Genomic DNA, 21,413 nt, shown 5'->3' on the forward strand with positions numbered 1-21,413 from the left:
CATCAGGGGCAGGGACTGCCTGTCACACATCTGTGCCTCCAGCAGTGGGCACACCCACCACGGGGTCCCAGCACCTTCACCAGCATGATCTCCTCAGGCAGAGTCTGAGCTGGCTCTGACTTGGAATCCCATTCAACAGATGTTCTTGTAACTCCCTTTTCCAGGGATTTGTCCTCTCTTCCAATGGCTGTGGTAAGAAAGTCCCCTGGATGGGCTGCAGCAGCAGCTGTGTGTAGGAATCCATGGGTCAGGCCATACCTCAGGCTCACTCTGGTGTGCTGGAGGTTTCACAACTGCACTTGCCTTGGCTTTGCCTTTCTGAGCCATCTCTGCCCTTTGCCTGGCTGAGAAAGGAGAAATCACATCGATCATGGGCGTAAATTCTGGATTTTCCTCACCCTCTGCTTTCCCTTCCTTTGGCTTTCAACACTCCCAATGACTTTGCAGCAAAGACTTTGAGTTCTTTTAAGCCCAGTGCAGTGGAATGGCACAAAGTGGCCCTGAGGCCTCGTGCCTGGGGGTGATGGGCAGGCTGGTCCTTCTCCCTCAGATCTCTCCCTTGATTTGGACTCGCTTTACAAATCCAGCCTCCAGCCCTGGTGACTGTTCTGCCCTCAGCTGCCCTCCAGGAGTCCTGTTGGTAGCACTGGGGTTGCTCAGGACTCCCAGCAGCAGAAATATGAGCAGAATTTGGCCCGGGGACCTCGGCTGAGTCATCCCAGCTGTGTGTACCCTTGGTGGGTTTGGGTGTAACCTTCTCAGACTGGCCTTGGTGTGGGGCAGAGTTCCTGCAAAGGCAGGGAACAGCTCCATGTGCCTTCAGCTGTGCAGCTCCAGCCATTTAATTGGTAGAGGTGTGCTCCAATCCAGCCTAAAGGAGGTTAAATTCACACCTGGCTTGACTCCACTGCTTTTCAGTGGATTTACCCCACTGACGTAGGTGGCCCATCTGTTCCTCCTGCTCTCCCCAGCAGCAGATCCTCCTTACCACCACTCTGCTTGATAAGGGCAGCTGAAGAAGTCAGGAGATTAGAATTACACCCTCCCCCTGATTTTTTTTCCCCAATTCCACAAGGTGAGTGAGGCACAGCTAAATGGTCATTTTTAAGGTGTTTTTTGGAAGCATTTCGCCCCCCAACTCTTCATCAAGGTCCAGATTTTCAGCTGGTTGCATTATTTATCATAAATCAGTGCAGATTCTCATCAAATACACAGAATTGTCACTTTGGAGCAGCTCTGCAAAAAATCACACATTGCTTTGGAGGAAAATTCCCTCCAGCCTTTGTTTGTAATGTGGACATGAAAGACATCTGCAGGAGAGGAGCCCTGTGGGATTCACCTTCTTAGGGCAAGGAAATCTGGGGCTGAGCAGAGCCCTCTTAATTGGGTGCCTTGCAGCAGTTTCCAGTGGCTAATTGGGCATCATGCTGCCTTTCCAAGGAGTCACTGTGGCCTGTCCCATTGGATCTCCTCCTTCTGGATCACTGTTATTCCTGTCCTGACACCTCCCAGGCACGTTTGCATCTCTCTGAGCGTGGAAATAACTCATCTTAATGAGAGCCAAGTGCATGTTGCCTGGCAACACGGCATCACCGGGGTCTGCTGAGCCAGGAGAGGCAGCTGATGGGGCTGTTTGCACTGCTGTGGCTTTGAACCGAGGTGCACAGGGGGAAATATTTGCTCTGGAGAGAGGGGGGTGTGGGTGGGGTGGATGATTAGGGTGCAGTCAGTGAGCAACGTGCCTCGGTTCCCCAGGTTGGAGGGGAAGTTGTCGCTGTTCCATGACCCAGTTTCTCCTGGGAAGGAGGCAGCCCATGGCCCAGGGAGGCAGATCCCACGTTCTGGAGAGCAGCTGCTATTCCCTCTGCTCTGTGTCAGCTGTCAGAAGCCATGAGCTCTCCCTGGTGAGTCGGTGCCAAGCTGACAAATCAGCTCTGACTGGTGGCACAGCACGGAGCAGGGAGAGGGTGCAGGCTGGAGATGGCATCTGAGGATAGCTCATGAGCATGGCATTGATAACTCTGCCCCTCCAGAAATCAGCACGTTTTCCTTGTGTGGAAAGGCTGGGGTTTGTTCTCCTCCTGGCCCCTTGCAGCACAGAGGGGTGGCAGCAGCTTTGCTGCCTCACTTGGCCAGTGAAAAAAAGCACCTCGTGCTTTATTTCCCACTGCAGGCTGACCCAAATATTGGGAGTTTTTAGCCCTCACCTGCCTTTCTCCTTACCAGCTACCAGAGGAGGAAAATGCAGCGTGTCCAGTGCCTTCCTGCAAACAGCAGGGATGGATAAACTCACTGGAATGGGGGTAATTCCTGACTGCTCTCCATGGCTGCAGCCCACAGAGGCAGAGGATGTGCTGTGACAGGCAGCTCTGCCTGAACCTCGGGCTTCTGACAGATGTTTTTCTCTTCCTGATGGTTTGATCAGACTCATCTCCACGTGGAGATGATCCAGATGGCCCCAGGAATGCAGCCATGCCAGAGGCTCAGGCTCTCTCTGTTTTCCAGGACTTCTCCTACGATGACTCGAAGGTGGAGTTCAATGTGGACGCCCCAAATGGAGTGGTGATGGAAGGTTACCTCTTCAAGAGAGCCAGCAATGCTTTCAAAACATGGAATAGGTGAGCAAGAACCCATATTCCATTTGATATTTGGCCTGAGACTCTGCACAGGAACACACCTCCCTTTAGTGAGCTCTGACTGACTGTTACCATCACTGGAAGGATTCTGAGCCAAGTAGTTAAAAACTGAGTAGTTAAAATAGCTAAAAGTGAGGTTGGTTTGAGAGTTTCTGCAGTTTTAGTGCCTTCCATGATGGGAGAAGGAGCAGGTTCCTCTCAGGGAGGAGAGGGCACAGTGCAGCTCAAGGCTTGCCCTGGGAAAGCTGCCCATTTATAACAATTAAGAGAGACACCAGAACCCAGCAGGACGTGCCAGGAGTGTCAAACCTGCCTGTTTTGGAACAGGGACATATGTGAGAGTGGAAATATCAAGTGTGCTGCCAGGAGCTGAGAAATGGCTTTCAGTGCCCTGACCCTGCTCTTAATAATTTATCCATATTTCATCTGATAGCTCCCTGGGAATGCCTGGCTCATCTGCCTCCTGCACCAGCCAGGAGCCTCTGCAGCTGCCAGAGACCTTGGAAAGTGCAAGAAAGGTTTCATGTTCTCCCCCTGGTCGATATTTCTATGTTTAGTTTTCCCTTGAGACAGTCAGTGGGTTTCATAGATGGTTGTACAAAAGGATTCAAGCCCTTCCAGTGGGTTTCTAATGCATGAGATCAATGCTGGTCTGACCTACATTTCCTCCTCTCACATAACAGGGAAATGATAGAATATTAAAAGATCTTTTACTTGGCTGTGGGATGCATGCAGAGGATACTGGAATGTGCTGCTGTTAGGCTTTGGAATAAATAAGCACTAAATGCTTCAGTGAACAGTTTGTGGTATGCACAGAAACTGCCTGTATTTGCATGGAAAAAAAAGACTTGGAATTATTAAAGATTTCTGAATTGGCCAGATAAGCAGCTCCTTCTCTTTGAAGCTTCCCTGAGTGCTGAGGAGATTCCAGACAAATTTAGGGTAATTTCTTAGCCCTCAGGCTCTCTGATCCCCTGACAGTCAAGGACTAAGTTTGCACTTGGAGGAACCAGTGCAGCAGTGTTTGAGCTCAGTGCTCTGGGAAGGTGCCTTAGCTGAATTTTTATCACCTTTTTAGGATTCCCTGCTTGGTGTCCCCTGAGCAGAGTCCAGCCTTGGTCCACAGTGTGGCTGCTGTCCCTGCCCCCCGTGTTTCTGTGCAGCACAATGTCCTTCCAAAGCCTGGCAGGTTAATGCCGAGACCTGTGCTTGGCTTTTGGGATGGAGAGGAACAATTCCAGGCAACTCCCTTCTCCTTGCAGCTCCCCTGGCTGTGCATTCATGGGTCCCTCCAAAGGGCACTCACCCTGGAGGGAAAATGCCCCTCTGGGATTTTGTTTTTCCTGATATCTGAAGTAACGTTGGCGTCAAGGGCTCCAAGTTTTCTGTGCCCTCAAATCCCAGTTATCCTCCTACACCCCAGTCACACAGAGGCAGCAGCCTCCCCACAGCTATATCCATCTCTTCAATCCCAACCCCCTCAGCCAGTTCTGCCCACAGCTCAGCTATTCCCAGCTCCTGGAGCCCACTCAGCACCTCCTCGCTGAGCTCAGCCCCTCTGGCAGAGCCTCCCCCTCACAGGAGCAGCAAAATCCTCGTGGAATCCCAGAATATCCTCAGCTGGAATGGACCCACAAGGATCATTCTGAGGAGCTGAGCAGAGCCTGCAGCTGTCACAGCAGCCCAGAGTGCTCCCAGATGGATGGGATGACCTCCAGTCACCTGTATTTTCCCGTTTCTCCACAGACACATCAAGTCCTTTTGTTCTCTTTTTATCAGTTTAATATTTCAGCTGTGACAAAAGAAAGGGAATCCTGTCTCATCTCATTTTTTTTCCCCCTCATTCTTTTGCCAGCAGAGTATGTCATACATGCTCTCAGTAACCCCCTGCTGCAACCCTCAGACTCCTTCTGCTCAGGTGTTCCAGAACCTTCTTCCTGAAAACTTCGTGGTGGTCGTGGCTTCCTTTGCCCTCCCCGAAGGTGATCAGGTTGCTAAATAAATTATCCTCCTTTTAAATGGAGATATAAATGGAAACATCCTGCTCTGCCACAAGCTGCCTCTCTGTAGCTCTGCAGTTTGCCTGTCCTGATGTCTGCCTGTCTGTCTGTCTTCCCTCAGGAGGTGGTTCTCCATACAGAACAGCCAGCTGGTGTACCAGAAAAAGCTAAAGGTCAGTGAGGCTGCCCCAGATGACCCCAGAGGATCAGCCAACTGCTCTGGTGTCCTGCTTTGCTGGGGACTCCTGCTCCGTGGTGGGGAGAGGGGTGGAAGGATCAGAGGGACAGCAAGCCCATGACTGTGTCCAAGGTTAGACTGTGCTGAGAGTGAAGTGTCAGCAGATGGGGTTTGTTAAATAAATGTTTATTTAGATCAAACGTTGCTGTTCAGCTGAGGAAGTTGGTGGGGTCCCCAGCAAACCTGCCGTGTACGTGTTGCCCTGTGCTTTAATTCCATATAACCCCTTCCCACAGCCCTGGAGGGCTGGGCTGGCTCTGCCCTCTCTGCACTCTGTGCCAACAGCAGGGTTTGGGAAGGAGTTCTCTGGGCTGTGACAGGGATTCAGGAGCCCTCAAGGCCCCTGTTCTCCCCCTTGCAGGATGTGCTCACGGTGGTGGTGGAGGACCTGCGGCTCTGCACTGTCAAGCCCTGCGAAGACATAGAGAGGAGGTTCTGCTTCGAGGTGGTCTCACCTACCAAGTGAGTTTGGTGGCTTCCCCAGGCCGTCCTCGTGGGAGCTGGGCTGTGCATGGAGCTGCAGGAGATGGGATTGGAGCAGATGCTGCCCTGGGCTGTTAAATTGTGGCTGGGAGATGCCCTTGCCTGTGCTCCAGGGTCCCTGGGAAGTTTGTCAGACACCAGCATAAGCTGAATCTAGCTTATGGATTCCATGTGATACATTACACAAGGCAAAGTATATGTTATATATTATATATTATACCTAATATACATCTAGGCAGTGCAGCTGTCAGTGTTTGAAGGGGGAACAGCCCTGACAGTGCAAACTTGCAGGATTAATTTTTGCCCCTTCGCTGCCCGCGCTGGGATGTCTGGGCTGAGGAAGAAGGGGAACAGTCTTGACCAAAATGTCCTTTTGCTCTTCCCAACTGCTCCCCTGCCTTTCCAGGAGCTGCATGCTGCAGGCTGACTCGGAGAAGCTGCGCCAGGCCTGGATCCAGGCAGTGCAGGCCAGCATTGCCTCTGCCTACCGGGAGAGTCCGGACAGCTACTACATCGAGGTGAGGGAGGAAACATCCCTCATTTCCCCCTTCCCTTCTGGAATTAGCTGGGCAAAGCCTGGTTCATTCCACAGAGCTCTGCAGAGTCCTTGAACCCCCTGCAGCGCTACAGGCTGGGGACAGAGTGGTTGGAGAGCAGCCAGGCAGGAAGGGAGCTGGGAAGGGGGATGGACAGGAAGCTGAACAGGAGCCAGAGTGTGCCCAGGTGGCCAAGAAGGTCAATGGATCCTGGCCTGGCTCAGGAACAGGGTGGCCAACAGGGCCAGGGAAGTGATTCTGCCCCTGGACTCAGCACTGGTGAGGCCACCCCTGGAGTGCTGGGTCCAGTTCTGGGCCCTCAGCTCAGGAAGGACATGGAGGGGCTGGAGCAGGTCCAGAGGAGAGCAACAAGGCTGGGGAAGGGACTGGAGCACAAGTGCTGTGAGGAGAGGCTGAGGGAGCTGGGGCTGTTCAGCCTGGAGAAGAGGAGGTTCAGGGGAGACCTCCTCACTCTCTGCAACTCCCTGACAGGAGGGGGGAGCCAGGGGGGGTTGGTCTCTTTTCCCACCAGCAGGACAAGAGGGCTCGGTCTCAAGTTGTGCCAGGGGAGGTTTAGGTTGGATATTAGAAAGAATTTCTTTCCAGAGGGGGTGCTCAGCCATTGGAATGGGCTGTCCAGGGAAGTGGGGGATTCTCCATCCCTGGAGGTGTTTAAGAAGAGACTGGATGTGGCATCAGTGCCATGGGCTGGGAACCACGGCGGGGTTGGATCAAGGGTTGGACTTGATGATCTCTGAGGTCCCTTCCCACCCAGCTGATTCCATGATTCTTGATTCTACCCCTTTTTCCCTGCAGAGACTGGACCGAACTGCCTCCCCCTCCACGAGCAGCATCGACTCTGCCACCGACTCCCGGGAGCGCAGTGGGAAAGGGGAAACCATCCTGCAGAGAGTGCAGAGCATCCCTGGCAACGACCAGTGCTGTGACTGTGGGCAGCCAGACCCTCGCTGGGCCAGTATCAACCTGGGCATTCTGCTGTGCATCGAGTGCTCAGGGATCCACAGGTACTCTGTGTGTGTGCTCTGGGTGAGCCAGGCAGGGATTACAGGTTCCTGGGGAAAAGGTGGAGCTGGAATTACCACTGACTAAAATGCTTGTGCAGATAAATTCAAAAATAATTGCTTGCTGAGGTGCCTGTGTGTGCAGGTACATCTGTGTTGGCATATCCACAACACTCTGCATCTGTGTAGAAGATAAATAAGAACTGGACCAGTCTTGCTCATCTGAACATGCATGAGAAGTTCTGTTTTGAGGCGTGTAACCACTTTGGTTTTCTTCCTCTTGGCTGAACAGGAGCCTGGGTGTTCACTGCTCCAAGGTCAGATCCCTCACGCTGGATTCCTGGGAGCCAGAGTTACTGAAGGTGAGTGCTGGAATTTAACAGCAAGAGATGGATGAATGGTGGGCATGGAGGGAGGGCTGTTTGGTGGCAGGATAGACTAGAAGGAAGGTAACTCCTCACCTGGGGATTTAATTCATTCCCTGCTGAATTGCAGCTGATGTGTGAGCTGGGGAACAGCACCATGAATCAGATTTATGAGGCACAGTGTGAAGAGCTGGGACTCAAGAAACCAACAGCAGGGAGCTCCAGGTGAGTCTGGGGGCACACACTGTCCTGTGGGAAGCCATCCATCCATCCATCCATCCATCCATCCATCCATCCATCCACACTGCAAACCCAGTGCCCCAAACTCCCCAGAAGTCAGATCAAGAGGGCTCCAAACACCTCAGCAGACCTACCCCAGCTCAGTCCCTCTGGAGCTCACCTGAGCTTGACCCTCCCAAAGGTCAGGGGGGCATTCCCAGCCCTGCTGAACGTGCTGGAAAGCAGGACTGGCTGGGTTTACCCCTGGGTTACACCTGCTCTGAGACCTGAAGCATGTGGTGGTGCCTGGGGCTGAACATCTCACACTCCACTCTCAGCTGCACCCCTTTTTTTTCAAAAATCACAAAAATGTTATAAAGGCAAATGCATTCAAGAGACAAACCCACCCCCTTTTATTAGGGTAAAGATGGAGTCATAACAAAATATTTGAAATTTTCTAAATAACCACCTGGACTTCAGCAGTTCCTAAATGACATTAAATGATACAAGCCTTGTGAGGAAAAAAGATCACTGCTGTAGGCAACACTACTCATAAACTCTATTTGACAAAACAAAGTAGCAGCAAAATATTCAGTTTATTTCTTCCAGCAAAAAAAGAAATAAGAAAAAAATAATGGCAAGGTTAAAACTATCTGAATGCCAAGAAGCATCAGGTTCAGGAGCTCGTAACTTGAACATCCTAAACTATTTTCTGGTGAAGTCATTCATATAATGGATTGGTGGCTGTGCCTTGACAGAGCAGATGTTTTTAGCTTTGAGAAACCTGAATTTTTAGGTCTCGAAGCCGGGCTGACGAAATTCCCCGGGGCAGCTCCGTCTCCTCGTGACTGCTGCGGGCAAATCGTGACTCTGTGCACGACTCTGTGCCTTCCCTTAGGCAGGACAAGGAGGCCTGGATCAAGGTGAAGTACGTGGAGAAGAAATTCCTGAAGAAGCTGCCTGGCGGGGAGGCTCTGGCGGAGAACGAGCGGAAGCCTCGCCGCTGGTGCGTCAAGAAGTGCCAGAGGCACAACAGCGCCACGAAAGCCCCCACAGCTCGGAGGAAGTACCGGCACGAGGCTGGGAATGCCTCCCCAGCCCTGCTGTCCTCAGGTGGGAACATCCCTGAGCCCTCCCAGTACCAGCCTGTGGCCCCAAGCTCGCTGCAAACCTGCCTTGGGTATAACCCAAAACGCTCTTGCACGTGTTGACACGGGTTTGTAAACCCATTTCCTAACGTTTTCCATCAGTTTAAGGAGCTTCTCGTGGCTAAAGGTTGTTCCACTTTGTGTGGTTTTTTTTTTAAGAAGTCTCGAATCCTTTTATTTTTAGCTGCCTGGCCTGTAAGAGAGGCCACGCTTAGGAAGGGTTCTGGCTGCTCAGGGTGCTCTGGGATGAGTAGGTTTGCAGTGGATCAGCCCCCAGGGATGGTTGGTTTGCAGCAGATCAGCCCCTGGGATGGTTGGTTTGCAGTGGATCACCACCCAGGGATGGTTGGTTTGCAGTGGATCAGCCCCCAGGGAAGGTTGGTTTGCAGTGGATCAGCCCCCTGGGATGGTTGGTTTGCAGTGGATCAGCACCCAGGAATGGTTGGTTTGCAGTGGATCACCACCCTGGGATGCTTGGTGTGCAGCAGATCAGCCCCTAGGGATGGTTGGTTTGCAGTGGATCAGCACCCTGGGATGGTTGGTTTGCAGCAGATCAGCCCCTGGGATGGTTGGTTTGCAGTGGATCAGCCCCTGGGATGGTTGGTTTGCAGTGGATCCCCACATTTAGTCAGCAGTGTGTGATATTTTGGTGCAGGGGTCACTATTCTGGCACTGGCCACACCTGGGTGTGCTCAGCCCGTGCAAACACAGCTGTAGAACTGGCTCTCATTTGCATGCTGTTAACTGGACACCCCCAAATGTCTCTGTGTGGAACAGCAGCCACCCTGGAGAGGAAGTTCCGCCGGGATTCCCTGTTCTGCCCCGACGAGCTGGATTCCCTCTTCTCCTACTTCGACACCGGCGCCGGCTCCGGCCCTCGCAGTAAGTGCCCCCCAAGTGTCCCTCTGGCAGCTCCTCCAGGGCCTGGGCACTGCCCACAGCCCAGGCCAGGCCTTGCCCTCAGAGCAGAGGGTGAATATTTTGGCAGTGATGAGGAGTTACTTGCACAAACTCCGGCCCGTTGCTCTTTAATTGCACCGATTTGAATCCACTCTCCAGTCAGTCCCCCATGTTTGCATTCTGGTGGATGGGTTTTTTTTTTTTGGTTCCCAACATCTTTTACTCCCAGGCTATGCATTCCATTGGCTTTTATTTTTCTGGTTTTCATTTTTTTCTTTTTTTTTCCCCCGTTTTTTCTTTTTTTAATTTTTTTCATTTTTTTCATTTTTTTTAAAATTTTTAATTTTTTAAAATTTTAAAATTTTTTTCATTTTTTTCCCATTTTTTCTTTCTTTCCTTTCCTTCCTCTCCATCCTCTTCCTTTTCCATTTTTCCATTTTCCATTTTCCCCCATTATTTTCCCCCATTTATTTTCCCCCATTTATTTTCCCCCATTTATTTTCCCCCATTTATTTTCCCCCATTTATTTTCCCCCATTTATTTTCCCCCATTTATTTTCCCCCATTTATTTTCCCCCATTTATTTTCCCCCATTTATTTTCCCCCATTTATTTTCCCCCATTTATTTTCCCCCATTTATTTTCCCCCATTTATTTTCCCCCATTTTTTCCATTTTTTTCTGTTTTCCCCCATTTTTTTCCATTTTCCCCTTTTTTCCCCATTTTCCCCCATTCCCCCATTTTTTCAATTTTTCCCCATTTGTCCCCTCATTTTTTCCATTTTCCCCATTCGCCCCCTCATTTTTTCCATTTTTCCTCGTTTTTTTTTTTTCCCACCAAATCTTACCACACGCAATTTTTTCTTTTTCTTTATTTTTTTTCCTTTATTTTTCTTTCTTATTTTTTTTGTGTTGGTGCCGATGACCTCCCCTCACGTTCCGTCCACCTTCCTCTAGGTGCCAGCCACATCCCTGAGCAGCACCCGCTCGCAGGTGGCCCCTGGAGTGGCAGTGGCAGTGGCATTGGTCCCGGTGGGAGCGGTTCTCCGTTCCTCCTGGACGGAGGTAAGGTGACGCTCTGGCAGCCAGCAGCAAAAGAGACTCCCAAATTTCACTGCTTCCACACTGAGATCCAGGAAAAGAGACTCCCAAATTTCACTGCTTCCACACTGAGATCCAGGAAAAGAGACTCCCAAATTTCACTGCTTCCACACCGACAGCCAGCAAAAGACACACCCCCAAAATTTCACTGCTTTCCACACCGACATTCCAGTCGGTGGATTACAGATTTTTTTCCTTCAGCCAAGTGACTGGAGTTCCTCCTCTTACCTGGGGGCAGCTTTTCCAAAAGGCAAAATGATTCCTAAGGCTGCCAGTTATTTCCTTAAAGGAATGACTGTCCCTGCACAGGTGGGATCTCAGATGGGCACGGTCTTAAGCCATGCCAGGGGAGGTTTAGGCTGGACATTGGGAAGAAGTTCTGCACAGAAGGAGTGACTGGGCATTGGAAGGGGCTGCCCAGGGAGGTGGTGGAGTCACCATCTCAACATCCCTGGAGGTGTTTAAGGAAAGACTGGATGTGGCACCGAGTGGTGTTGGGATCTTTTCCAGATCTTTTCCAACCTGTTTGACTCTGGGAAGCACTAACTGAGTGTTCCCCACCTGTCTCAGACTGGCCATGTGGTCCTTTGTGCTTAGCTCAGGAGGTCCTTTGTGCTTATTAGAACTTCCCGGCTCGTTTGCTTGTTGATGTAGGAATTTCAAATCAATATTTGCAGTCCTGAGTCAGCACAGCAGAAACTCACAGGCTTTTCCTCCAAGTCCTTCTCTCTTGAAATCAGAGAATAAAGTGTCTTAGTGCTTGCCTGAATCAGGGCTTGGGCTATTCCTGTTTCAAGGAATTCAGTGTTCTTAGTCAACAGAAACAGTACCTGGGAGATGGAGGACTCCAGAGTTAAGTCCTGGAGTTAACTCCAGAGTTAAGGCTCAACAGCCTTATCTTGCTCTCGTAGAAAAAAATAGCAATTTTATCACCGATTCAGTGGGAACAGAACTGGGAATTTGATGTATTAATATCCATGGGAGATGAGCCAGATCCTCCTTTCTTGCCTTGCTGCAAATCTGGAGCCACGTGGCCCTGCTGGAGCCACACTTCCCTCGCAGTGCCAGGGTGAGAGCACGCTCTCACCAGGCAGTGTTTGCTTTTCCTGCTAAAAACTGCAATCACTTCTCTGACAGCAAATCCAAAAAAAGATAACGTGTGATATGTGCCATTTTAAACCCTTCCTGTTGTGGCTTCCTCATCTCCTTTGGCACTTGGACAGAGCTGAAGGATTCCTCGTGATCCACGATTTCAGGACCGCTTTCTTCATCTGGGACTTTGCTGTAGCTGCTCTGGGGAGTTCAAGAGCCTTTAAGGTTCAGGTGCCTTGTTCTGCCGTGGTTTTTAAGGCTCAAATCTGTAGTTCTTGCAGCCTTCCCTGCTCTTACTCTTTGCACAGACCACTCAGCTGTTTTAGAAACACTTTGTCAGCCACAATCCTGGCTTGTTCTCCTTCCTAAATCACAGTGGTAGGTCTTGGGGTAGATCGTGGGAACTTAACCTCTGGAGTTTTTGGAGGACAGACACTCTCAGGCCAGGAAGTTAAAAGCAGCAAGAAGGTGAATCCAGGCAGAATTCCCAAAGTTAGCCAGGCATCCCTCAGGACAAAGGTGATGTGCCATCCCTTTTCCTGCAGGAGCAATTCTTGGATGTGCTTCTTCCTTCCTTCCTGTTGTTTTCTTGGCTGCTTTTGGGTGTGAGCTGGGAAAGGGAGAAAGTTTCTCTGCCACTGACACATTGTGTGTCCTTGGCCAAGTTGCTTCATCTCTTCACTTCCATCCCTGGGATTGTCCAAGGCCAGGCTGGATGGGGCTTGGAGCAACCTGGGCTAGTGGAAGGTCTCCTTGCCCATGGCAGGGGGTGGGACTGATGAGCTTTAAGGTCCCTTCCAACCCAAACCATTCCACGATTCAACGATTCCTGACTCCATTTCTGGGATGCAGTCAGCTGTTCTTGTAACATTCACTGGCTAAGCAGGGAATTTGGGAAGCCCTGTGGGCAAAGGGAAGGTGGAAGATGCTGTAAGAGTTTGCCCAGGACACACATCCCACGGCTGACGCGGTTTGGCCCAGCCATGGCCAGTCAAAGGAAGTGCCCCAGTGACAAGTGCAAAGCTCTGGGGAGAGCAGGGATAGAGTGGACACCGAGCTGCCCAGTGGTGACACCGAGCTGCCCAGTGGTGACACCGAGCTGCCCAGTGGTGAAAGCACAGGGGTGTCTTTGTTTGCTGGTGACACCCCCCAAACCTGCTGCAAAGCAAAGCTGTCTCTGCTGCTGCTCCGCTCCAGCCTCCGTCACGGCGTCCCTCATGGATTGCAGCCCTCAGCAGCCCAAAGTGCCAGGGCAGTGCTGGAGCATCCCTGCATGAAGGGGACACACGGACACCATAAGGCTTTGCAGTTTTTCCTCGGGGGGCTGAGTGGGAGAGCAGTGCCCCGTCCCTCGTGCGTGTGACGGCCCGCACAGCCCCGTCCCCCCGCCGTGGTCTCGGCTGGGCCGGGCTCTGGAGGGCCCTGGGTATTAAAATGGGCTTGGTTTGTGTTCTGTTGGCCCCGCAGGTCTGAGCAGTGACAGCGGGCTGGGCGGCAGCACCGACGGCAGCACCGACATCCTGGTGTTCGGCTCCGTGGTGGACAGCGTGACAGAGGAAGGTGGGTGTGAGGGACAGAACCCTTGAGACGAGTAGTCAGAGCTTTTAAACCATCTCAGAAGGGCCAGAGGAGAAGAGGAGGAAGACAAAGAAGGTGAAGAGATGGTCCTTTTGGGACCAGCGGCTCAAATTTGAGAGGCGTGGTGAAGTTGGTTTTAGAAGTGGATGTAACAGTTGAGGTGAAGTCCAAATATTATAATCAGATTCTGAATATTGTAATCAGATGATGGTATAAAACTGTAAAAGCATGTCTTCTGTGCAATCAGTGTGGGCAAAATATTTTTGTGCGCCCTTTGGTGTCGCGGCTAAGAAGTGCTTTTTGCCTTTTAATTCTCAAAAATAGTCCAGGTAATTATTTTTCTGATTTTAGGCACCAGGTGTCACAGAGGGAACTGGGGTGGCAGCTGAGGCAGGGTGGATGTCGGGGCTGTCTGGTGTCAGGAACAACAGGGAACATGAGAAATTGGAAGTGTGAAGCTTTTTGGCTCATCTCTCTCCATCCTTTCCTGCCTCTCAGAGTGCGAGGTGTCCGAGGAGTCCAGCGGGGAGGCAGAGATTGAACAGGAGGCATCTGACTTGGAGGACCTGAGGGAGCTGCACCCTGGCTTGTTGATCTACAAGGCAGCACAAGCCCGAAATCTGCCCCTCATGGCAGAAGCACTCGCCCACGGTGCTGAGATCAACTGGGTGAACGACGAGGATGAGAACAAAACTCCTCTGATTCAAGCTGTGAAGGGGGTACGTTGTGAGGTCCTGGCTGTAGTTTGGAGTGCACTGACCACGGCCTGGTATGTCCTTGTGCATCCTCCCAGTGCTCCTGGCTGGGATATATGCAAAAATTCCTCTTTTCCTTGCCAGGGCTCCTTGATAGCCTGTGAATTCCTGCTGCAGAACGGGGCAGACGTGAACCAAAGAGACAGCCGAGGCCGGGCCCCCCTGCACCACGCCACGTACCTGGGGCACACTGGGTGAGTGCTCTGCACCTTCCTGGGATGTTCTCCATCCCCCTGGGATCAGGATCCAGCCTTAACACCAAGAGCCAGGGGTGAGGTGGGCGCAGGAGCTGGTTTTTGGGGAATTGGTGATTTGCAAAGCGTGCCTTTTATATCATATCAGCAACGGGAACCCTGACAGAGGGGAGGGTTAGATGAGATATCAGGAAGAAATTGTTCCCTGTGAGGGTGGGCAGGCCCTGGCACAGGTTGCCCAGAGAAGCTGTGGCTGCCCCAGGATTATCCAATGGATAATTGCCTCCCTGATGATGGATAGGGGTGTCCCTGCACACCCACTCCTCTCTCCATGCCGCGGCGGCGTTTCCCGATTCAGACCAGCCCAAGCCAAGCTGTGCCTGCCTTTGGAAGGACAGCGTGCTCTACCCACACCTTTGAGGGGTGGGGGAGCTGGAATTTCTGCTCTGATGGTCCCTTCCTGTCCCTCCTGCAGCCAGGTGTGCCTGTTCCTGAAGAGAGGGGCCAACCAGCACGCGGTGGACGGCGACGGGCAGGACCCGCTGAGCATCGCGGTGCAGGCGGCCAACGCAGACATCGTCACCCTGTGAGTGCTGCCAGGGCTGCCACTGCTCACAGAGCCAACCAGCCTGGCACTCAGAACACCAGGCCACTGTTGGCTCATCCCTGGTTTTTCCTTTGGAGTCTTTAGGATGCTGTACAGCGAGTTCAGAGGGCAAAACGTGCCGCTTTCAGAGCCTTGTGTCGCTCCCCCGCGGCCCCTCTGGAGTGGGACCCACAGACTGAGATAACTCTGCTGCTCCAGTGCCTTTTCACTGTCAGCTGAAGCTTTAGAGTGGCCCCAGAACTGCTTCTGGTTCTGTTTGCTGGTTCTCCCAGTACACAGCACTGCACTCTCCTGAGCCCTCAATAAATTTTGACCTCTGGCTGTGAGAGAAATGGGTCTGCCAGAAACCTGAGGGTCACTGGGACACATTTCAATGCACAATCAGAAAGAATATGCTGGAAAATATAGCATAATCTTTCTTAAGAGGAAGACACTAGAATTAATCATACCCCCTGAAAATACCACCAGTGAATCTGTGTGAATGTTGGTATTTTTTGGAAACTGAAACTGCTGGATGTGTTAATCTTTTTAGCTTCAGTGCATCTCCTCAGTTAAATTATCTTGTTTACTCCCAATTGGGTGTGCAAAGGACACGGCACTGGGCCTTCAAAAAAATGTGATATTTTAGTTCCCTGCTTTAAATTATTTCATGTTCACCTTGAAAAGAGGTCATGGCTGAGCTTGGATCAGGAACAGTGCCACCAGGGAAGGAATAACCAAACCTCTCTCTGCTTGTGCTCTCTCTGTCCCACTCCAGGCTGCGTCTGGCTCGGATGAACGAGGAAATGCGGGAAGCAGAGGGTCCCTTTGGACAACCAGGGCAATATCCCAGCAACAGCCCCACTGAGCTGCAGTACAGGAAGTGCATCCAGGAGTTCATCAGCCTTAATATAGACGAGTGTTAGTGACAACTCCCCCGTGTCCCCTCTGCTGTCTTGAAGTTGGGCTGAAGTTTTCCAGAAGCCCTGAGAAGCCCCATCCTTGGTATATTGGTGTTCCTTGCAGATTGGTCTGTTTTTGATGCCTGCACATATAGGTTGAGCTGCACACAGGAAGGACAAGGGGGTCTTTTCCTGTTAAGCATTAAGTTCTCATGCTTGACTACTGGATGGTTGGTTTTTTGTGTAGGAGACTCCCAGGGCATGACTACAGACCGTGGCACGTGGACTTGAGTGTGTGAGAAGTGTGGGAGGAGAGTTTAGCATTAAAAATAAAAGGAGGCAAAAAAAAAAAAGAGGAAAAAAAAAAACAAAAACAAAAAAAGAGAAGAAAAGAGAAAAGGAAAAGGAAACCTTCTCTCATCACGAGAAACCCACCAAGAACACGATCAGACGAAGCCGTCTCTGCCTCAGGGCGCTGAGTTCTTGTCTGAACAGTTGGCTTGGGAGGGATCCTGGCGTGGAGCTCTGGGTCCTGGCAGCTTGACCAGCAGTTTAGAAAACTTCAGAGATGACCTCTGAGTCAGGAACAGGCTGCTCTGTGGGGCAGAGACGTTTTGCTCCAGAAGGCACAGAGGGGGTAGGGCTGAGAGCGACGGCTCCTCACCTTCACTGCTCTCAGGACTAAACCAGCCACCCTCCCCCTATTGTTTTTTTTTGCCCTCGGTGGTTTAGCTGGTCAAAGCCATAGCTCCCTGCTTCCTGGGCCAAGATGCAAAGTGCACAGTGTTGTGGAAGCAGCAGTGCTGATTTTTTGGAGGCCGGGAGAAGCTTGTCGCCGGCGATGGGCTTTGTGTCAGGGAAGAGAAGCCACGTCCAGCCCCCGCCACGGCCGCGCCTGCAGTTGGACTTCAGCTCAGTTTGTGTCCTGGTCACCTCAGATTTTCTGACAGCACCCCTGGGAAGGAGAATTCCACTTGCATGTGTTCCCTCTGTGCTCACCCCCTGCATGCCGGAGCGTCTCAGCAGCTGGCCCAGGGGCTCTGGAGTTCCCCGGTTCCGGTGACCAGCAGAATCTTCTGGGTGTTCCTTTCCTTTTCCTCGTGTTATTCTTGGCTGGAGTGAGGGAATGTGGATCTGCTCAGAGCACTTTGTTGCTGTGTCACTGGTCTGTGTCTCTGCAGAGCTGCTGGAGCTCTGTCATCCTGTCTTGGGAGGGCTGGCAGAGCACAGGTACCACTGGTGTCCTCTGGCTGGGAGCTGAGCTGTGCTGCTGGAAGAGCCTCTTCCCAACGTCCCCAATTGCAATTGGCATCAGAGTTTGTCAGGACTTGTGGGTGACAGTCCCCTGCCTGGGCACCGAGGCTGCTGGCTCTGGGGTCAGGCCATAGTGCCTTATGGATTGTCCTGGGATTTTGAGGGGATCAGGAGCTTGCGAGAAAAGCAGGAATCCCAGGCAGACTTCCCCGTCCTCCTGCATTCCATCAGCAGTGATACAAAATCATCTTATTTCTCATCCACTGCACATTTGACTTCACAGTTTTTGCAGCCTGGCTGCTGCTCTGCTCACCCCTCAGTGTCTCAAACCTCTTGGTGGGGGGGAAACCTTTGTAGGTTTTGTTTCTGTTGCTCTAATTGTGCCCTCAGAGACTGAACCAGCAGCACTCGGTGTCCACCCACAGAGCTGCAGGTGGATCAATAAACTCCACTCAGTCTCTTGTAGGGTCCTCTCAGTTCAAGGGACAGTCCCTGCTTCCTTAGGAAAGTGCTGTCCCAAGTTTTCCTGCAGCCAGAGCAGTTTCCTGGCTGTGCAATCTGGATCTGGAGGTCCATATCTTTGTCCTGTTGCTTTCTCATTCCCGTTGGAGCTTTGGGATGAGTCCCAAGGGCTCAGTTCTGATCCCAGGGTCTGAATCTGGAATGGTCCTGGTTCTGATCCCAGTGTCTGAATCTGGAATGCTCCTGGGGGCTCTGCAGTGCAAAATCTGCCCCCAGGGCCTTTCATGCTTCCCAAAATAAGGAACAATCTCCTTCCAGCAGTCTTGGAAAATGAAAATTCTCCCTTCTTAGCTGCTCAATGCCTGGTCTGAAACTATCCTGTGGTCTTGGAGCAGGCAGTGCTCCCTCTGAACTTTTCCCTGAGTGAAAGCTGTAGGACAGGCCCTGCAGCTGGCAGAGGGCAGATCCCTTGGTCTGTTCATCCTCTGCCCAGCTCTGGCACCCTCAGGAGTGACTCAGGACCACGTGTGGGATAGAGCAGCGTGGCACAAAATGCCATCCTTGCTGCACTTCAGAGGAGCTGGGATGTGTAAATCCCCAGTTCAGGGGACAGCTGGGAGCAGGGACTTGACTGTAGCTCCCAGGGGTGACTCTGGAGTCACCCCTGGATGGAGAGGGCTCACTGCAGGCAGGAGCTGGGTGAGTGATGCCAAAGGCAGGCAGACATGCCCTTTGTGTGGCAGTGCCACTTCTTGGTCCTCCTCAGCTTGCACTGACCATGCCCTGGGTTAAACATCCTCCTGCCCCCCGGGGGAAGGTGTAGCATCTCTTCCCTCTGTGTTTCTCGTGCAGGATCCAGAGGTTACCACTTTCCATGCTCGAGGAGCTTCATCTTTCACTCATTTGCATTGGGATTTGGCTTCTTTCTGATCCAAACCACCTCAAGTTCCAATTATTTCCCCCCCTCCCGAGCAGGGTGGTGCCTTCACTCGTGTGTCCCTCCCTTCCCTGGCAGCTGCACCCCTTTGCTCTGCAGCTGCTGGAGGTGCTGCAGTTCAGTCTGAGTGTGGCCAGGAGCAAACCTGCAGGCTGGAAATCACGGGGGAGCAAAGCCCTGCAGCCCTCCCTGTCCTGGGCTGGGCTTGGCTGCCGGTGGCCAGTGGTGCTGAGCCTGTCCCCAAGCCAGCAGTGCCCTTCAGGGCTGTGCTCAGGGTGACATCCTGCCATCCCCCTGAGCACTTGGAGTGCTCTGCACAGCCCTCACCCAGCCACGAGCTCGCTCTGCTTCTGGGGTAGGAGCTGAGAGATTCCCTGCAGTGAATCCTCTCTCCAGCTCTCTCCTGTTTTATACTGACCTGCATCGATCCAGACTTTTATTTTGGTGCTGATGTGCCCTCAAGTCGTGCCCTTCCCACGCTGAATCCGAGCTGGCATCCTTCAGGGTACCTCAAAGATCTCCAGAGTGAAATAACTGTTTCACCACTGCCATGGTCCTTGCTCTGTTCATGGATCTTTGTTCCAGCAATGGGTTTTTTTTTTTACATGTACAGCGACTTAAAACACCCCAATCGGGTTTTTTTCCCAGCTTTTTAGGAGAAGTCATAGAAATACAAAACTGATCCTTTCTGTAAGCCCAGGAGAACTGTGGCTTCCACTTTGGGTCGTTTTTATTTCGTGGGAACATCCAAAAAATCATGTACAGTTCGGTCCTTTGAAGCTCAGACTCACTGCTGAAGTACATGAAGTTAAAGCAAAATGTAAATACTGATGCAAAAAGCAGTGTCCTGCAAGACAATTTATCTATTTAACATGTATTGGTACTTTATTTAGATTCAATGTATAAAGCAACTTTGTGCACTTTTCCTACATTACAGTATTGGGGGGTTTTATGTTCTTTTGTTATGGGTTTTGTGCTGTCTTTTTTAATCAGTGAAATTGTTAAGTATTTAATTTATTATTGATGTGCCCAGAGGACTAGTGCAATTTTTATTCAATACAGTTGGTCTGTATTTAATGTCAGGATTTTTTTTTTGTAGCATTGTTAGGGAATATTTTTCAAAACCTGCCTTTTTTCCCCTCCTCCCCCCCCACAATTCTCCTTTCTTTTCCCCCTCCCCTTCCTCCCCTTTCTCTTCTGTTTTCATTGTACAGATTGTGAGGCATTAAATGCTTCAAATTCGAAATATAAACCCAACACTCGAGTACATCCCGCAGTTTCCAAAACAAAATTAAGTTCTCCAGGAAAAAAAAAACATGCTAAGGAGGCACTTCTCGATGTTTTCTGTGTTTCTTTGATTTGTTTTTTTTTTTTTATTTTTTGGCTTGGGGTGTGTGTGTGTGTGTGTGTGCCTTTCAAAGTTTGCAGGGGAGAGTGGGGAAGCTGGACAGAAAATTTTGCTTTCAGCGAAGGAAACAGCTCACCAGGCTCCAGGGAAACCAGAAATCCAATATTTTCTCGTTTCCCTGCTTCCCAAACAGCTGGATTTCTGTTGTTTTGAGACATTTCAATGCCAGAATTGCTCTTTTTTTCCCCCCACTCTTGTTTCTTTTCAAAGAGAGCAGGTTTGTTTTCTCTCTCTGACGGTGACTTGGTTGCAACCCCAGATAAACACGAGGAGATTTGCCTTTGTCTAGAAAGCAACGTGCCAGGCATTGCTCAAACCATCACATGGATCCTTCATCCTTTGAGTTTTTGACCAGCTGGGTGAATATTTCTCTACCTGTCCTCGCTTTTATTTGAGCCAACCCTTTAACCAAGTGCCTGGACAGGTAGGTTTGAATCTTTGGGGTCTTGCCACACCCGTCCCTGATTCCAGGTGGGATGAGTTCAGGGGTGCTGGCAAGTTGAAACGATCCCCTCTTGTGTTCCCTCTCATCCAGGGAAGCCTCAGGTTATTTTAATATTGCTGGCTCTGAGATGGTCCCTGCAGTGGGGAGTGAGGGGGGAAAAAACTGGAATTGGAAGAATTTAAAGGCATTTAAAGAATGTCTTTAACAAAAACAAAAAAAATAGGAGAAGCTGAGGCTGTGATGAGTGTAAAATAAAATCAACTGAGGTTGGAAGAGACCTCTGAGGTCATCGAGTGGATGATCCTGCAGGTTTGAAGAGAGAGTTGAACAGATGATTTTTTTGAAGAACTAGATCAGTCACATCTCAGAGCAGCAAAACTGGCCGTTATTTATGCAAGAAAAAAACCCCCAGGACCTCCTAAAGAAATGCACTGATGAACTCCCTGTCCAGTGGCTGGGCCCTGCCAGGCCCCTGGGCTGTCCCCAGCCCACGTGTCCCCTCACTGCCCGAGCATTCTTGCTTTCAACCAAAGACAAAACAGGCTGAAAGGTGACATTCAACCGTGGCTTAGCTGGTGACAAACACCCCTGGGAGGTGTGTGTGAGTGTGGTGCTGTCACATGGAGAGGGGGGTGTGGGAAGGAGGGACTGAGCAGCAGAAGGGAGAGGGGGAGTTCTGGACAAACACGTTTTTGGGGTGGGTTTGTTGTTTTTTTGGTTTTTTTTTAAGATTCCACGATATAGGAGTGCTGTTTCCATAGGAACAGGGCTCACAGCAGTCTGCCTGCTGGGAATTTGGGCTGGGGTTACACCCTGCTGGGAATTTGGGCTGGGGTCACACCCGTCCTGGGCTGTGCTGGAGGGAAGACAGGGCAGAGAATGGTTGTGGGGAGGGAATGAGGAGCCAAAGGGTTGGAGCCAAGGGAATTCCCAAGGCATGAGGAGGACCACGAGTGCTCCCGGTGCAGCAGTTGGGATGGGCAGAGAGGATTTCTGGAGCAGGAGCATTTTCTCCACAAACCCAGCACTGAGCACCTTCCTCCCCACGGGGGCCAGGACAGAGCACGTTTGGGTTCCGTGTCCTCCTGCCCCCATAGGTGACCCCTGGGAGCGACCTGGGGCATCCCTCAGGTTGTCCATGGCTCTGTGGACCTC

General features: G+C 51.3%; 1 protein-coding gene across 3 annotated transcripts in view; it reads left to right on the top strand.

The window, feature by feature from the left end:
* Positions 1 to 16,105, top strand: part of ACAP3 (ArfGAP with coiled-coil, ankyrin repeat and PH domains 3) — a 73,711-nt gene extending 57,606 nt beyond the window's left edge. The window contains exons 11-25 of one of the 3 annotated variants that reach the window (XM_064678417.1): positions 2,506 to 2,618; positions 4,758 to 4,809; positions 5,236 to 5,336; positions 5,764 to 5,875; positions 6,710 to 6,918; positions 7,208 to 7,277; positions 7,411 to 7,505; positions 8,398 to 8,612; positions 9,425 to 9,529; positions 10,502 to 10,609; positions 13,205 to 13,297; positions 13,814 to 14,034; positions 14,155 to 14,264; positions 14,740 to 14,850; positions 15,629 to 16,105. In XM_064678417.1, the coding sequence (XP_064534487.1) occupies positions 2,506 to 2,618; positions 4,758 to 4,809; positions 5,236 to 5,336; positions 5,764 to 5,875; positions 6,710 to 6,918; positions 7,208 to 7,277; positions 7,411 to 7,505; positions 8,398 to 8,612; positions 9,425 to 9,529; positions 10,502 to 10,609; positions 13,205 to 13,297; positions 13,814 to 14,034; positions 14,155 to 14,264; positions 14,740 to 14,850; positions 15,629 to 15,776 (1,863 nt within the window). In that variant the 3' untranslated portion in view covers positions 15,777 to 16,105. The remainder of the gene's footprint in view (positions 1 to 2,505; positions 2,619 to 4,757; positions 4,810 to 5,235; positions 5,337 to 5,763; positions 5,876 to 6,709; positions 6,919 to 7,207; positions 7,278 to 7,410; positions 7,506 to 8,397; positions 8,613 to 9,424; positions 9,530 to 10,501; positions 10,610 to 13,204; positions 13,298 to 13,813; positions 14,035 to 14,154; positions 14,265 to 14,739; positions 14,851 to 15,628) is intronic. The other 2 variants (XM_064678418.1, XM_064678419.1) reach the window with 2 other exon arrangements.
* The last annotated feature ends 5,308 nt before the right edge of the window (positions 16,106 to 21,413 follow it).

The sequence above is a fragment of the Pseudopipra pipra genome, chromosome 22, assembly GCF_036250125.1.
Source record: "Pseudopipra pipra isolate bDixPip1 chromosome 22, bDixPip1.hap1, whole genome shotgun sequence".
Taxonomy (NCBI): domain Eukaryota; kingdom Metazoa; phylum Chordata; class Aves; order Passeriformes; family Pipridae; genus Pseudopipra; species Pseudopipra pipra.